This window comes from Sorex fumeus, unplaced genomic scaffold, assembly GCF_029834395.1.
Source record: "Sorex fumeus unplaced genomic scaffold, SorFum_2.1 ptg000098l, whole genome shotgun sequence".
Classification (NCBI taxonomy): domain Eukaryota; kingdom Metazoa; phylum Chordata; class Mammalia; order Eulipotyphla; family Soricidae; genus Sorex; species Sorex fumeus.
Genome location: NW_026606155.1, coordinates 47,885,870 through 47,904,400, shown reverse-complemented (window position 1 = coordinate 47,904,400; position 18,531 = coordinate 47,885,870). Strand labels below are relative to the sequence as shown.

At 42.1% G+C, this 18,531-nt stretch overlaps 1 protein-coding gene across 1 annotated transcript in view; it reads right to left on the bottom strand.

Moving 5' to 3' along the window:
* The window catches only part of MDGA2 (MAM domain containing glycosylphosphatidylinositol anchor 2), an 873,366-nt gene extending 865,732 nt beyond the window's left edge, over positions 1 to 7,634 (bottom strand). The window contains exon 1 of the mRNA XM_056133738.1: positions 7,161 to 7,634. Within this exon, the coding sequence (XP_055989713.1) occupies positions 7,161 to 7,233 (73 nt within the window). The 5' untranslated portion in view covers positions 7,234 to 7,634. The remainder of the gene's footprint in view (positions 1 to 7,160) is intronic.
* Between the last annotated feature and the right edge of the window lie 10,897 nt (positions 7,635 to 18,531).

Genomic DNA, 18,531 nt, shown 5'->3' with positions numbered 1-18,531 from the left:
AAGAAGTATTCTTCAAGTATTATTTTATCTAAGTTTGCTCTGTATCCTGATATTTAAGGTAATGTGCCTTTTAAATAAAAAACTAAAATATTTTTACAATATAAGAATAATTATAACCAGAGATAAAATTGAACCAGTAAACTAAGATCAAGAAAAATACTTATTTTTCTAGTTCTTTCCAGAATCTAGCCGCCAAAATCTTTCCTCAACACTAAACTTTTAACTTTTAATGCAATCTGACTTCTAACTGTGACAACCCTGGCACTTTTTATAACTTATTCTCTAGTAAGTGCTTCCTTAGGCTTAAGGTATAACCTGCTCAATGTAAACTACTTAATATCTTACGTAGGGGCTTCTTCAGTATCATCAAGGTCATGCACACATAATATTTTAAGAAATTATATGTCACATATTGAATTCTCAATGACATAAATAGCAAGAACAGCCTTGAATTGACCAAAATAATCCCAATATATGAAAGACTATCCATCTTTCCTTGTGATAGTGGTCAGGTGGTGATCATGTGAGTCTGTGTGCACACCTCTGCATGTACATATCTGGCCACAGTCCAGCACATGCTTAGGAAAAGTCTGGGGTGAGTAATGAGGATAAAAATGGAGGAATTTTTACGTAAAATAGCTTACATTGAGCTTTTCCCGACAGCATTTATTAAAATCATAATAAATGATATCTTCTTCTGTAGCTGACAACTTAAATAAGTATTCTTTCACAAGTACTATCTGATCAAGGGTCTAACCTTGACCTGGATGGGGCTGAAGATTCAATTCAATATTGTGGGATATCATCAGGGCTTTGTGGATCAAGCAAAGGGATCGAATCAAGTCATGTCTGAGTAGATGGGAAGCATCTTGGGTGCAATTTGCCATCACTTAAGATTCAGCTTGTGTTTAGCAGATAACTCAGTACTGCATATGCTGTGTCCTTGATTTGTAACTCAGATTGGCAGTTGGTCTTTATTTACTGCGAGCCCAAAACAGTGCCTGCCACTACCATTAGATATGGTGCTCTACTGACAACTTACACTGGAGGTGACCACTGGTCAATCTCTGTGGGCACTCTCAAACATTCAGAGCAAGATGTTCAGATTGTGGTAAGAAAATCGGGAGTTCTCACATCCCTTTCCATCCCTGCTCTGGGATCCACCTCTTCTATAGAACTGTTAGGGGCTCAGGCTGAGGTGTTCAATTCTGTCTATTAAACGCCAATGTGCAGAGAGTAAATAAATTATGAAAAGTTCCCTCATGCAGATAGGCTCTTTAATGCTGTAAAATATGGTAGCAAAGTAAAATAAAATATGGTAGCAAAGTAAAAAAACTACTTTTTTTTCCGAGATGAATTAACGCCTGGTCAAAATTGAATCTTTTTTGATGTATGTAAGTCAAATCAATGGAATGATAGGTAAAATGTAACATGAAGCTGTCTCATGGACAGGCCTCTATTCAGTAAACAAATCACTGTATGCAGCCAGGAATCTTGATCCAATAAGGGAACATAAAGATTAAAAAGAAGATGTGACTCAATGATATGGCCATTGGGTTCAATCACTTGCATGTATGAGACTTAAACTTTGACCTCCAGCAATGATGCTTCCACTTGCCTCCCCCCAACACACACACATATACACACACACAAAAGAAAAAGTAAACTTAACTTTGACAAAAAAAACGCAATTTAATGTATGCCATGATATCTTTGTTGTTAGAATGGCAATATCCTGGGATGTTCATGGTAAACAACTCTTTATCACATCCTTTTCTTTTGGGGTCAATCTCTCCAGCCAAATTCAACCCACTGACAGACTAAATGTCTCCTAAATCCAACGTGTCCTTTTCCATGTGTTCTCAATTCCACTAAATACTGGAATTTACTAGAATAATGGTACTCTATTAAATACTGCCTAGAGGATCACTTTCATATTTTATATGATTAATATATATTCTTAGAATAGAATTAAATAGCTTATTATTTTGTCATACACATGTGTTTGATAAAATGATTCTACTTATTTACTTATTCTGGAAGCTATGTGTTAAACATTGCTATTTGCAGTTTCAAATTCATTAGAGTCCTTAAAAATTAGATATATAAATTAATAAATAAAAACTAAGTCTCAATGTAACAGTTTTTACTGTTTTAGTAAGTTAACGAAGTTGAGATACAATTCTCAATATTATATCATTGTCAAGTGGCTGTCCAGAAAATAGAGAAACAGCCCAGTTTATTGTCACGAAACAACTTCAGAGACAAGATTGAAAAACAGAATAATGTTTTGTACTATTCGTCTATAGGGATTTCAGTAAGTACACACACACCTAGAATTTACATTATGGCCCCTCATTTTGTGTTTAATCAGTTATCTTAAACCTGGTGCAATTGAAGTACAACAAAATTAAAAATGTCAAAAATGATATCAGTTCATTTAATAGATTTTTTATCTTAAGTGATGTTTAAGGTAAAAAGTATATTCAGATGAAAATTTTAAGAGTGTTTTGAGGAGAAAAGGAATACAAATAACATTTTTAACCAAAGAGGGAATAATATATAATTTAAAGATGGATTTTAAAGTCATATCAAATGGGTACCATCCATCAAAATAGTTAAAACAGCTGTCATAGGAGAGTCTACATTATTACTTTCCCTGATGTCTTTTTAATATGGTAATTTTCTATCAAAATATTATTCTTAATTTTTATAATTATGACATTGTTCGTTATTTATAGTTTAGAATTATACACATATATATTTTTCCTGTAATACCATCTTTTACAGAGACTAGTGTGGGAAATCATCCATCATCTAAAACCTCAAAGTAGAGATAGTTTCCTAGGAAAAACAAATTAGGTCTCAGAAAATAAATGGACAGCAAAAATGCACTCCGAAAAGAACAGAGTAAAATAGTTTAGTGTGTTCTAGAAGTAAAGAGCAACAAGAACAAAAATATAACAGAAAACTGTGATGACCATACTCTAAATGTTAAGGGTGCCAGCTGATGGTGGTGAAATATCTCAGTCTCTCTCCTCTTAATGTACCCATTAAATTTTAATGTGCTTATTAACTGTTTTCTGGCAACTTAATCGATAACTCAAGTTCTAGGAAAAATGGCTGGAGAGCAATACTGGAATAAGTATAATAGGTATTTATTTAAGTAACTGAAATAAATGGGAAAGGAATAAATGGTCAACTTGTACATTCACTCATGGCTGCTTAGATAATCCTAAAACTTGGATAATCCATGTGTATTTGTTTAGTCTCCTGAAGTATTTGTCATATTCTCTGCAATAGACTGCCAATGGACAGAGGTTGAAGGTGCCTACGTGATTGACAGTAGACAGAATAAAGAATTATTATAAAGAAAAAGTGCTCTTAAAAATGACATCAGAATTACTGGAAGGGGGAGGAATAGGCTAATATTAATTAAATGAACATGCCCATAAACAACTGCTAAGAATACACACAACTCAGCTATTTTATAGTTATTTTGGTAAGCAACATTCTATGATAAATGACAGAATGTTCCAATATATAGAGAAGAAATGTTTACAACGAATTTATGAACATGAGGGCTAACATAATGACCATAATTGGAAGACTATGGTATTCTCAAGATAGAGTACCTAAGCATTCAAACAAATATCCTTGAACTGGAAGATATAATGTGAAATGAAGCAAGCCAGAAGAAAGACAAACACAGGATGATCTTACTTATATGTGGCATAAAGAAGACCCAGACAAGGGAATGCAATGTTTGAAATCAGAAATACCTAGATCACCATTGAGCCCCAGGCTATAGAAATGAGAGGGTTAGAAGGAAAGAAATTATGGGGGTGGGGGACAGTGATAAATGGGAAGGAATGGGGAGCAGAGATCAAGGGAATCTCAGTCCTTTCATGGTGTAAGGAGTGGATACCTTAACACCATGAGTCAACAATACTGAAAACAAGAGATCCAAACTTCAGCAGTCAAAATTTAAAATGTGCCTATCAGGGTGACAGTCTGGGGCTGGGAAAGGGTTGGGGGAGGGAAATAGGGAACCCTGGTGGAGGGAAGAAAACACTGGTGGTAAGATTGGTGCTAGAACATAATATATCTAAAGCACACATGTGAATAAAGTTGTAAATCATTGTGCTTTAATTTTAAGAAGTAAATATTCTTGATTCACTGGAAAATATCTGAATTTCAGAATTACAGCAAAACACAGAAAAATGAGGGACTAACTAGCTCCTTTAGAGAATAAGTTATAATGTACATTTCTAAATTATGTAAACTTTTGGCAATAAAAAAGTTATTTTATCTGAACTGGATACAAAATAAGTTTTTAGTTTCTCTGAGATCTCTGTACTAAGGTAATAGAATAAAATATTAAGAACTGATACTGAAAGTACCAAGTGTAGTATGGTAGTTTTACACCTACCAAATAAAGTAAAAATAAGGGGATACGGGGATAGAGACATATGTCCCAGCAACATTTCTATGTACAATTTGAAGTTTGTGTAAGGACATGTTTTTTAAATTGTTATTTAAGTCTTTTCATGAAATGTTTGAAACATAGTTAACTTACACCAACTCATGTCAGTTCCTTACAAATGATCAATATTTTAAAATCAAATTAAACTTCCAGTCACCATAATTGCTTCTAAAAATAAAACCATTTTAGGTTATGAAAAACTGTGATTTACAAAGTCATAAGCAAAGAAATTTGAAGTCAGTGGTTCCCAGATCTTAGCATACATCAGAATCATCACCTGAGTTTAAACCATCATTATACCATTAACTTGACGTGTGAAATACAGATTGATGGGAAGGGCCAGTGGGGGCAAGCAAGTGTGTAGGTGTATGATTCTGAATTAGAGAGTAGTGGGCCGTAGTGATGCTGATGTTTAATGTTCCTACTTAGAGAACCCCAGTATCTGTGATCGGTAAGACTGTATATATAGGCATATTACCTGTGGCATCTATAATTTCCAGAGATACTGATTAACTTTCACATAAAGCAAATGTTATTTCTAGCTAAGTGACTAACAACCATGCCAATATTAAAGCAAAACAAAAAAAGACCACCACCTCATCACATGATCACTTTAGTTTAATGTCTTCACCTGTATCATTTAGCAGGATTGTTTTAATGCAATTGTTTCCTGCAAGACTCCACTCCTATATCCTAACCCTTTTTCACTGTCCAACTAGGAATTTGTGAGGGCAAGTAACATAAATGGTAAAAAGTGACAGGAGAATGGAATCCTTCCTGGCTAATCTGAACAGCTTCATCACACTAAGCATCTCCCCATTATTCTCATCCTTTTACCCTACACACTGACATACTGTAAACATTTTTGAAAATCCCTTGTTAACCGGAAACGATCGGATCCAATGAGATAAAAGGAATTTCAATGCTCCTACACTAATAAACAAACTACTCCCGGAGAAGACTCTCTCCTGTTCTAGAATTCGGGCCACTTTCCCCTGCTTCGGGAAACTCAAGTCCAGCAGAAGTCAGAAGAGCACTGCCTGAATTCCCTCTCATCTCAGACCCCCACCTCCTCTGGTCAACAAGCACTGCAATCTGCTCTAGGCACTGCAATCCACCACCCTGGCTACTACCAAGCACTCTGCATATCAGCTAGGACCTAGGAAAATCCAGAGGCAGGCTGTGAAGATGCTTAAAGGAAGGAGAAAGTGAAAAATTCTTGAGTTGCCTTGGAGGCAACTGGGAACACGGGAAAGGGGAGTGGCAGTTAGAGCGCCAGAAAGGCCAGAGCTCACAGCTTGAAAGCTTGAATCCCAAGCCGGCCACAGTCCCTCACCTTTCAGTCCTGACACAGAAAATACAAGCACAGAAAGTACAGGCTGGGCTCTGCTTCTCCTGCCAGCCAAATCCAAACCCCTGCCCACTGCACCCTCCACGTTTTCAGAGAGCCTGAGGGCGCCAGATTTCCCCGGCACTCATGCCCACTGCGCAGTCAATTCTGAGAAAGCTCCGACCTGGGGGGGGGGGGGGGTGCGCGGTGGGTGGGCAACCACTGACCTAGAACTGCAGCAGCAGCGGGGTCCAACCCCCCAGTGAGACCCAAGGTGGCGGCAGGATCTCCAACACAGTCTCAGCCCTCACTAGCTGAGGTTGAGTGGGCCTGTTCTCCCCACCAAGACCGGAGTACACAAAAGTTCGCTTTCTTTTGTGCCACCGCCCTCTTGTCCCAGAAGTCACATTTCAGCCAGTTCGTCCCAAAAGCCAAGGGTGCCAACTGCTGACAAGTAAAGGAACCTGAATTTGCTCTTGAGGACTTTAAATTCTTCAGTCTAATCTAGTCCTTCTTTTCTGGGTGCTCAGCAGCCCAGACCTGGATTTTGCGAAGAACCGAGCCGAAGGATGCAGGTGCCCCTGTTGCAGCGAGTCTGGGTCCTGCCCGGAACCCAGACGCACGTACTCAGCCGTCCGTTCATTCAAGCATAGGCTCATCCATTCACATAAACATATCCTTTAATTGTGTCTGGCACCGAGAATCTTGCCTGCTAGTTCCCCTCCCCAAGTCAGTGCTCATGGCAACGGCTGGTGCAGAGCGCAACTCAACTGTCACCCCACTTCCTGAGCCGGAAAACCAAGTCATGGAGGCATCCACACACAAAAAAGGAAAAGGTGGCAAGGAGGCGGCCGCGGTGGCGAGAGGGCGGAGAGGGCCGAGAGGGCCAGGGGCGAGGGGCACTCACGGGGGTCACATTCGAGGCTGCCCTTGTTTGGGGGGCGAGAGGGGGAACCGCCGCACGCACAGGCCAGGAGCCAAATCGTTAAAGATGCCTCGAGCTTGGGATCCCCAAACCCCTCCAAAAAAAAAAAAAAAAAAACCCAGAGCCAGGCTAGTCCCTGGATCGCTCCAGTGCCAGGCGGCGGTCTCGTCTGCTCTCCCCAAGTCCGAGCCCCAGCTCGGGCTCAGGGGGTGCGGCTGGAAGCCCAATCCGCAGCGCGCTCGCTGACTCCCCGCCGCTCCCGAAAACGTGAGCAAGTGTAAAGCGGATGCCACGCCGGGAGGGGCCCCGGGGCGCCACCGGGCGTGCACACCCCCCCTCCACCCCAACCCCCGCCCCTGCTCCCGAGCCCAGCGTGCACAAGAACCACAAGGTCACGACGGCGCGGCGCTGGCACTCACCGTACACTCCTTGTCCGGAGATCCCCTCCAGGAGCACCGTCAGCAGCCACACGAGCCCGTACACTAAATCCATCTTCGCGTGAGCAGGAACATATCCAGCCCGGGGGGCACACGGCGGGACTTTGGGAGGCCGGGGGCCGGCGGAGCGCGCTCCCCGCGTGCCGGGGCCGAGCCGAGGCGCCCTGGCACCTCTGGCCCCAGAAGGAAGCGCCGTCCGTCCGTCCTTCTCTAGCGGCGGCCGCGAGCGAAGCGCTCGAGCCCCGCACGCCCCCCTCGCGCACACGCACACACACACACACACACACACACACACACTCACACACACTCACGCAAGCACACACGCACACACTTCCACAACACAATGCTCCGACACACACGCGCACGCACGCCGCACTCACACCGGGCGCCTGGGAGCACCCGCCGGGGAGGAGCAGGGGGGCGTGCTAGGGACGCGGAGCCCAGCGAAGAAATGTTCTTTCCCTGGAGCCGGCTCGAGGCTCCGCAGCTGCAGAGGCGGCGGCGGCGGCGGCGGCGGCGGCGGCGGCGGCGGCGCGCTGGGCAGGCGGCGGGCACGGGCAAGGGGGCCAGGGGTGCCGAGCGCTGCGAGCCTGGCACGGGCAGCCCAGAGGCAGGAAGTGGCCCCTGATTTGGGGGGGGGGGTTGGCGGGGGGAGGTCGCCGAGTCGGGGCTTCCTCGCCGAGGTTCGCCTTTACAAAGTAACTCGGGAAGGTCCCCGGAGAAGCGTCAAGCGGCGGCAGCGGCCCTGGTGCCCGCAGTCCGGAGCCCCCAGCCCTGCTGTCTTGCCTTCCCCCATTCCATCAGTTGCCATTGCAACGCCAATCCTGTTACCCGTTACAGGCTCGCATCGCCGAGCTGGGAGAAGAGGAAGAGGAGGAGGAGGAGGAGGAGGTAGAGGAGGAGGAGAGGAGGAGAGGAGGAGGAGGAGGAGGAGGAGAGGAGGAGGCGGCGCGGGGCTGGGGGGGGGGTAAATGGGGGGACGGGCAGGGAGGAGGGGGAGCCGGAGGAGAGGGACCCACAGGGAGCAGAGAGCGCGTCTGGAGCTCGCCCGACACCAGCCTCCGCTGCAGCCGCCGCCGCCGCCGCTCTCCGGAACAGCCTTTAGCGCCCCTCTAGCGAAGAGCAGGCTCGGGCTGGCCCCGCACCAATCCCGGGAGCCGAGAGCCAGAGTCGAGGCACTGCCACTTGCCAGACACGCCGAGAGAAGGAGGAAAAAAAAAATAAAGCTGCTGCCCAATCGAGCCCAGCGATCCTCACTGCCGACTCCGCGCGCCCACCGGCCCCGCGCGCGTCCTCTTCCTCGCCGCGCCGCCCCCGCTGCTGGAGGCGACTGGGGGTGGGGTGGGGGGCCCGGCGGGAGTTTAGAGGCGGGAGCCCGGGAAGGGGATCCCCGCCGGGGCTAACGCCGTGCCGGCATTCCGAGGTGCACCCGGGAGTAGCTGCGTGGCGAGGACCTCGCGCTGCGTGGTGCCGCCGTTCGCTCCCCGGCTGCGGCCGAGGGCAGCAGCCCGGGGCCGGAATCCCGGGGCTGTGCGGCGGGCTCGGCGGCGGCGGCCGGGCGGCCCGGCGTGCCGGAGACGAAGGCTGTGTGTGGTCACGTTGTGCGCTGCGTGCGGAGAGCGCGAGCTGCTAGCCGCAGCCGGGCGACGTCAAAGCTGGCTGCGCGGCTCAGCCGCCTGCTCCGCGCCTCCACCGCCCGCCCGGCCGCCTCCTGCGCGCCGCCCGCCCGGCTCAGCCCGGGAGCTCTTCGGGCTGGACCGCGTCGAGGGGGCTCCGCGGGGCCAGCGGCATCCGGCCTCTGGCCGGCCCGGCCGAGGCCCTCCCCCGGCTTCCCCGAGCTCCGCAGCAGCTGCAGGTTGTGATTTCGGATGCCGCGGCGGGCGTTTGCACGCCAGCTGCCACCTTAAACCCGGGGCAGTTACTGGGCACGCTCTCTGTCCCCGCAGCCCAAGGTCTTCCAGGAGCCCTTCTGCTTCATGAGAGGCTAGAACAGGCCACACAGCACCAGCAAGCGGCAGCGATTCTTCCCCACCCCCCCCCCCAGTCCCCCCCCCCCCTCCTTTTAAATGGAAATCTGGGCATCACAGCTTTAAAGGCCCTAGAGGGAAACACTGGGAGTTCAGAGCTGAGTTGATTTTATATGCAATGTCTTCAGCTAAAGTTAACTGCTTTGAAGATCTCTTCTGTGCAAGATTGAGTCTTTCTTTGGGTCAGAGCTGATGTTGAGGGAACTTAAGAAATTCATAGCTACAAAAAGATTGGAAAGTACCGGACACCTTTAATTTGCACTAAAGCAAGTGTAGAAACGCTGCCCCGAAAATTAATGGGAGGAAACTGGAAATAGAATGGTGCTTGGTGATTTGTTTCCGTAATCACAATAATTAGTGATTCCCTGTGCGCAATACACTTTGTTGACTATATACTGCACTGTTCAAACAACGTGTGGGTAGAGATGTGATTAGAACAGCTAAAACGTGCGTTTATACTTGAGTTACAAAAGTAATTGCTGTGGAAAATCTGGAGTATAGTACTCATGTATTGCTTCCAGAATAACTTGGTATCACAGCGTAGGTTCTTCTTCCCCTGTTTCTTGTCTTCTGGGAGGAGGGACTTAAGCGCTAGAAAATGAATAGCCCCCATTGTTTTCATCCAGGTTCCTAACCTCACTTAAGTGTATTATGTATAATATTTTTGCAGGGTTTGATCTCGTGCTTACCTTTTGGGTTTACAAAACGCGGAAAATCGAGGTTTTGAGAGGGTCCCCAGGGATGCCTCATATCATGTTGAGAAGCCCTTCTTCATGAAATTCCTTTCCGGAATCGATTGCATTGAATATTACCCTACAGGCAAAACACAACACCTAGTGTTTCTGCGCATGACGTTCATTCACTTGTCACCTGGGAGAAGGCTTATGTTTCTGGAGATCCGTTGTGTAAAAAGTAGACCGTTTCTGCAGACTGCAGTACAGCAGCCAAAAGGGGCAGCAAACGGCCACTCCTTTCAGCTCACAGTTCAGAACTAGCTCGTCAAGGAGGCACTTCCACATTTCAGCTGTCTGTTCTAAAACAGAACTTCATCTCCATATTAGTCAGTTTTTTTAATCTTTAGAGTTTGTAGTATTTTTGATAGGAATATTTCTAAGGCCAGAAGTATAATAAATGAGCCCTGAAGAAATGAGTCTTCCTAATAGAGAGGGAGACACATTTAGAAAAATACTTAGTCTTTAGTATTGGGACAGAAGGACCTCACATCTTCATGTGGTGATGCGTATCTTTGCACATCACCAGAACCTTCAACTGCCTATCATGAAATACCTGGACTTTGTTGAGATTTTTAAGAATTTGATTATAAAATTTATTTGGAAAGTGCCTGGTGGATATACACTGGGTCAAAATTTTAGTTTACATGATGAATATTTGAAGATTTTTAAGACATAATCTCTTCCTTTAAGAAGTATGTGATTTAAATGTGCATCACTCTCACCATTATATCTTTTGATGCTCTAAATACCAGATACTGGGAAGAGGGGGGAAAGTTTACATGAAATCATTGAGTTATATGACAATAAGCTTAAAATTAAAATTAGTTTAATATGATTGTTTGATAGTTTATAGAAGATATCATCCAGTTCGAGTCAACAAAGGGTGTGTTTTGTTTTAATTTTCTTCTTGAAGTTCAATAAGACTCCTGCTCAAACAGACAACCCACACCTTAACACTAGCTACTGGAGACCCCAGATGGTGACTCTAAGCTGAGGCCAAGGACAGGAAGGAATTTCTAGAAGGAAGATTCAAAGACTACAAGAAAAGCAGAGCCATGACATTCTACTTTAGCCAGTTCGAGCAGTTTCCTATGGGAACGGTATAAGAAAACTTCAAGGTATTTTGGTATTTTGTGTAGTGAACACAGATATTATATAGAACTTAAAGAAATCCCACATTACTTTACCTCTGCGGTTTATTCAAGAGTATGCCATCTTTATCAGATGCAACAAGAAGTGTGAGCATTGTGTTGACAGGGCCATGGCAACTTAGGGTCCCACTTCTGAGAGCCCCTAATTTCTTTCATGGCCTGTTTCAATAGTTTTATTTCAAATTTCTATTTCCATGTCCTTGGATGTTCAAGATGTTATAAATCTGTGTAGCATAAAGGAAATAATGTCATGTAGGGAGTGCCGGGTGGTGAAAGAAGTGGGAAAGGAATAAGAAAAACTAACAACTATGGAGATAAGGCCGAATAGGACAAAATCTGAACATCGATAACAATGATGTCATTTCTATACAATCTTGCCTCTTCCCAAGAGCAAATACCAAGTTTTATTTATTAGCATTATTTATTTTTTTCCATTTTAAAACTATTCTCTCGCAGACCTTTCAAACTATGCTGGCATCCATATACACTGTTGCTTTTCAATTTATAAAACTAAATAAAAATATAAAAATGAACTGATTTATAATATTTCAGGAATCATGCAGTCTGATCTACTACTCAGCTCTTCCCTGTGGTAGCCCTATTCTTTTAGGTTACAGATTTCTGGCTCATATCACACTTTACTGCAACTCAAACAACCAGTTGACTAAAAAATTGGGCTTGTGGCTATGTCCACTTGTCCTTAAGTTAACTCTTCCCTGGATATTTCCAAAATCTGTTAAGGGAAATTGCATCATTCTGTGGCTCATATATGGACATGAAATCCCAAACTTTAACTCACCATCTTCAACATCTACATAATGGACCGGGTCTCCTTAAAGTTTCCAGCTATGTTTCTAATAAGGCATGATTAAATCCTAAAATGAAGTAATTCTATAATGAGCGAATATGACTAATAAAGTTTTTTCTAATCATTAGTTCCCACCATTTTGTCCCATTATATGTTTCACCGCTCCCTCCTCCCCCCACCCCCAGTAGTACTCAGTCTATGTAGTAGGCAAATTTAGAAGTATAAACAGCATCACATGAAATTGAAGACATGATTTTCTCAGAGAAAAAGAGCATAGCACTAGTGATGACTGGTGTTGGTCATCTACAAGAAGCAGTTAGAAAACAGCTATTCATAAGCAGAAGAAGCTAGACACTGGTATTTAGTACAAGACCAGGCTTTTGTTTTAAGAAACAGGAGTTGAATGAAGAGATAGTATGGCAGGTAGGGTGCTTGGGGCACTGCTGTACTCCAGAGTAATTCCTGAGTTCACAGCCAGGAGTCACCCCTGAACATTGCCAGGTATGGCCACAAAACCCCCAAAATAAAAAAAGAAATAAGAAACAGGATTATCTCTCAACAGAGATTAGCAGGAACACTATAGGAAGATGAGAAAAGCAACTGTTAATGTTCAAAATGAAAAAATACATCAAATCCCCATGTATGGAATGAGATAAGTCAAAGGAGAAATATGTGACTTTTGGGAGCAACAACAACAACAACAACAACAACAACAGCAACAAAACCCTAAAATGTGATTCTTTGAGGGAGGAAACTAAGGGTCCAGATTGAAAAGCAGGTGCTCAAGAGAAGCTAAACAAGTGAATACTATTTGGACAGGATGCCAAGGTAATTTGTTACCAGATGATGGGGCTAAGGTCTCAAATATACTGTGACTGCCAATGAAAAGTTTATGACAGAGGAAAAGTAGAGGCAAAGGCAGAAAGTATAGGCAACAGTCTTGATGTTCTTGATTATCTCTCTTCAGTTGCAAAGTAGTACATTTCTAAGTGATCTTCCAGTAAGATCACTCATTTGGAGAAAAGTGTAACCTCTCTCAAACCCTCTTTCTTTCAAGACAAGACAAGCTAGTCTCTAGATTTACAAGTTTTTATGAAAACTCATGTCTTAGGAGTAGTTTGTATCTTGAACCCATAATTATTTTAAAAGCTTACTCTCTTATACTATTGTAATTTTTAGTAGCCTTGCCCTAGATTCATTTTTATTTTGTCTTGTGTCTCTTGAACTCATAATTCTGACACAATTTTAGGAAAATGCACTAATGATTTGTTCTAGAATATAACATGTTCATTGCAGAGCTGTGTAATATGGTATATTAAAGTCAGAGCTTTGATTTCTAGATGCATTTGGCATGAATCTTTGACATCAGTATGACCTTGACATTTTCATTATCTTGTAAAATGAAAAGAAGCAGCAGTTATTAAGAGTTTTAAATAAAGATATATAAGATTCATAGAACCCGACCTATAATATTCAAGTATTATTTTGGTTTCATTATTAATAATTTTATAGTTGTCTTGATATTTGTTGTTGCATATATATATATATATATATAGCTAAAGTAGTCGGTGATTTCTATTTTGACATTAATTGACAGCAGTTTCAGAACTTTTAGTCTTATAAGTATGAAGGGGGATTTTCACCAAATTCACTTGCTCTTATTCTTAGTTCTGTGCCATCACATTGAATTCTGAATTCTTTCCATAGTCTATCCATAATGGTTTGGCATTTCTGAACTTACGTGTAGCTTAATATCTCCTAAAAACATGAAAATTTGAGAGTACAATTCTGCTTCAAGATTATTTTTGAAAGTGCTACATCCTGGCATATATTCTTGGAAGCCTCCACCACTTGAATATTAACACAGTTTTTGCTTATCACTGTGATTGGTATATTATCTGTCACAGAAATATTCATTTGAAGTGATGCTTATACTTTCTAGTTCACCAGTGGACCAGGTTAAAGATCAGCCTCCAAGTTGGATTAGAAAACTTGAGGTGGAAATATAAAAATTCCCACCATTGTTTCTGACAATAATTTATTTTGTCAAGCCTCAAATAATACATAAAAGACTAGAATAATGCTAAAATACAAATTTTCCTAAGGATTCTGCATGTTCAGCAATTTAAAGATATAAGGAATAGGAAATAAATGAAGGAATTTGGAGGCATAAACCAGTGATGATTCAAATTCTATATTAATATGATCACAGTATTTATATATTAATATCTCATTGTGAAACACAATCCTGACATATCATCATAGTATTAATCATAGTAAAAATGTATATGATATAATTACTGTAAAGGCAATTTTTTATCTATTTTGAATTTTATTGAATCACCTTGAGAAAGTTACAAGCTTTGATGTTTGGGTTATAATCACACAATGATCAAACACCCATCCCTCTACCAGTGCACATTGCCCACCACCAATCTCCCCAGTATACCACCCTCCCAATCCTTCTCCCCCCCTCCATGGCAGACAATATTACCCATACTCTCTCTCTCTCTCTACTTGATGGTTTGCAATACAGACACTGAGAGGTCATCATGTTTGGTCCATTATCTACTTTCGGCACACATCTCCCATGCCGACTGATTACTCCATCCATCATTTTCTTAGTGATCCCTTCTCTATGCTATCTGCCTTCTCCCCTCCACTCATAAGGTAGGCTTCCAGCTATGAAGCAATCCTCCTGGCCCTTGTATCTACTGTCCATGGGTGTCAGCCTCATGTTATGTTATTCTACACTCCATAAATGAGTGCAGTCCTTCTATGTCTGTCCCTCTCTTTCTGACTCACTTCACTTAACATTATACTCTCCATGTCTTTTCACTTATAAGCAAACTTCATGCCTTCATCTCTCCTAACAGCTGCATAGTATTCCATTGTGTAGGTATACCAAAATGTCTTTAACCAGTCATCTGTTTTAGGGCACTTGAGTTGTTTCCAGATTTTGGCTATTGTAAACAGTGCTGCAATGGACATATTGGTACATATGTCATTTCTACTGTGCTTTTTTGCATCCTCGGGATATATTCCCAAGAGTGGTATTATGGGGTCATGTGGAAGGTCCAGCCTGTCTGTAAAAAAATATGTACAGTCCTTCAAAAACTAGAAATTAATGCAACTTTTAACCTTCTCTATAATTAAACTCAACCTGCTAAAAGTTATTCATATTAACAACAGTTGAAAAAACTCAAAAAGCACAACCTTTTCTAGGTTAAAACTCTTTTATGCAATTCTCCATTTTTAAGGGGTTTTCTTACCTGCTTATATCCTCTTTGTACCCTCAGGAGTAGTTGGCTAAGGGTTTCCTGATAACAGTGGGATGTGACTTCTTCCATTTAGCATTACAATCCTCTTCTTGACCAGGGTATCTTCCTCTTACCTTCCTATAGCATTTATCACATCTTCTTCACATATTAGTATCACTTAAAAAATAAAATAAAACTCAGCTCCTGCCTTATTTCTACCCCAGGTTTCTTCTAAACCACAGTCACTGATGTACTTATCCATTTGCTTTGCTCTGGCATCCCAGTAAAGCCTGACCCTCCTATATGCTGTGTACTTCTGGAAAGTCAATGGCACTGTTACTCTTTATGTGTTGACATTTCTGTCACTAGTGGATTCCACAACTATGCACTCTGTTGGGGCATTTTCTCTTTTTTGATTTTATTTTTTTATTTTTTAATGAATCACCATGAAGTACAATTACATATTTACAAACTTTTGTGCTTACAGTTCAGTCATACAATGATCGAGTGCCCGTACTTCCACCAGTGTCCATTCTCCACCACCAATGTTCCCAGTATACCTCCCCTTCCCTCCCCCCCCCCCCCATTTTCCCCACCCTCCTCTCTGCCTCCATGATAGGTGCATTCCCTTTTACTCTCTCCTTTGTATGAGGGGGCATCTTCATCTAAAAGATGGTGTAAGAATCCCAAATCAATTTTTTTAAAACCATAAGGTTCTAAATACGTAAGAAAATCATTGCCTCCTCTGCAATTTGGGATAGATCAGGTACGTTCTATCTTATCTATAGATAAGTTACCCTAACCTCTATCCTTGAATTCTACTGCTCACTTCTCTCCTCTCTCCTCTCTCTCTCTCTCTCTCACTCACTCTCTCTCTCCCTCTCTCTGTCTATCTTTACTTTTCTTTACTTCAACCTGTTCTTTACTTCAACCTCCTTCAGGCTAGAGGGGAGTATACCTATATGTTTTAATGGGAAAATGTACTTAATTTTTCATCTTACATTCTTTATTCTCCATGGTTTACAGAAAAACTGTTCTGGTCTGAATCCTCCAAAATAGATTTAATAATTCAGTACTTGTATCTGGGAGCTTCCTTTAAAAACTTTTTTTCCCTCTCAAATGCCTGACAGTTCTTTTCACCTCAGTTTATGCCTTTCTCTGAAGAGACAGTTTCAAAATGTGTAGAACCATGGAGTAGAAACAATTACAGAGAAGCAGAAGCAAACTGAATATTGGGTCATATCTTAAAAATCAGACACTGGGCAGAGAGATAGATAATACAGAGTTTAAGGGGCTTGCCTTGCATATATCTAACCCCAGTACAATGCTTGGAAACACTATGATTTCCTGTCAGGAATGATCCCTGAGCACAGAGCATGAGTAAGCCCAGAGAACAGATGAATGTGACCTAAAAACCAAAAGCAAGCAAACAAAACATAGAATACATTTTGCTTAAAAATAATCACTTATAGCTACAGTCTTACTCTCCATAAATAAAGTAAGGAGGAAGGATCAAGGCTTGTCTATTTGGGGTTGCTCAAGAAAATATAATATCGTTTGGTAGTTCAATGTCCAGAAGATCCAATGGAGTTCTGGACTGGGTGGTTAGGAGAGATTTGGGGGGAAAAACATTTGTAGGCAAAAAATTTGTTATTTGATGATTGAATAGACAAGTAATCCAGAATCCCATCCCATTGGAAGGGTAAAAAAAATAAGAGGAACACAGCAAATATAAGTAGCTAAGTTACTGGACGTAAGTTAACAAGCAAGAGTGCAATAAAGTAGGTAAAGAAAAGGAAAAGAGACATGGAGTAGAGTGGATGGTGAGATATTTGGTTGGATAGTGCCCCCTAACCCTTTCCCACCCCTGCCCCATCTCTAATCCTACCAAACCCTCTGGCTGGAGCCATAGCACAGCAGGTAGGGCGTTTGCCTTGCACGCAGCCAACATGGCCGACCCGAGTTCGATTCCTCCGCCCCTCTCGGAGAGCCCGGCAAGCTACCGAGAGTATTCGATATGCCAGACACAGTAACAACAAAGTCTCCAATGGAGACGTTACTGGGCCCGCTCGAGCAAATCGACAATCAACGGGAGGGCCTTTACCTTTACCTTTACTTTATATAAACCCTCCAATTTATGATACTTTTCTGAAGTAGCCCCAGGTATTTATAACTGGAAAAAAAACCACATTTGTCCTAATGCTACTTGGTGTGGACCCTGAAGTCTCCAGCTTTTTGACTTTAGAAGATTTTTTTCTAAATGAAATCACACTTCACTAGCTTAATTAAATCAGTTAACCTCAGCAGTGTATCCGTTTATATGCCTTAATGCTGCTTTTACTTGGGAGACTATTGTGAAAACTGAACCAGAAAAATGGTTGTAAAACACAAGTGATCATGATATTTCACAGTGACTCTATAAGAACGGGGTATTCCAGATTTATTCTCCAATTTACTGAGAGGCAGTCACTCCCCTTTTTAGGGGCTTGGAAACCTAGTATGTCTCAGAGAAGAATTTAAGAAGCATTTTGTTTTCTATATTTGATGCATTTATTTGACGAACACTTATCTATTCATCAAAATCCTAGGAAGAGGCACCCTCTCACCTTTCTCATTTTGTATATTTTTCTGTCTTGAGTTCCAAGGATAACATCACTTTTTCCCACATATCCCTTTTACAAAAAACTCTTAGGGTAGCAAATCTCAAGCTTCTCTTGAATTTTTTTAAACAATTTTAATAGGTACAGGTTCTATTGTGTGACTCAGCATACACACTTGCACACGCTGACACACACACATCCATCCCAAACACACCTTTTTTTCATTTAAAAAAAATAACTTCAACACATGTGAAGTATTTTGATAGTGTTTTTTATACTCTATTCCATTCTATTTCACATTATTTTATATTTGAAAATTATGGTTTATCCATATCAAATTCATTTTTAATTCTATAAATTAAGCTCTTATGTTAAGTGCAAATGTCTGTTTGTTAACTGGTTGAAGTATTACTTTAAGAAAAGAAACTGACCTCTACGAAAAGACAGTTCAATATACTGGACCACTTGCTTTGCATGCCAGAGGCCAAATTCTGTCCTCAGCATCACACAGTCCCTAGAGCACTGGCAGGAGTAACTCCCAAGCATCAGGCTAAGAATAACTCTTGATAAGTAATGGGTATGACTCTAAAAATATTCATGTTCTACCTGAAATCCCTCAAAAGAGTATCTCCCCTAACTCTTTTATCCTGAAACAGTGAATAATTTGGTTAGGCTTTGAAGAAGAGATAATTATCAACAACAATTTTTGAGCAGCATTCTTCTATCTCTATCTTGTATCTTTAAAAAAATTAATATAGAGTAACTCCCTTCCA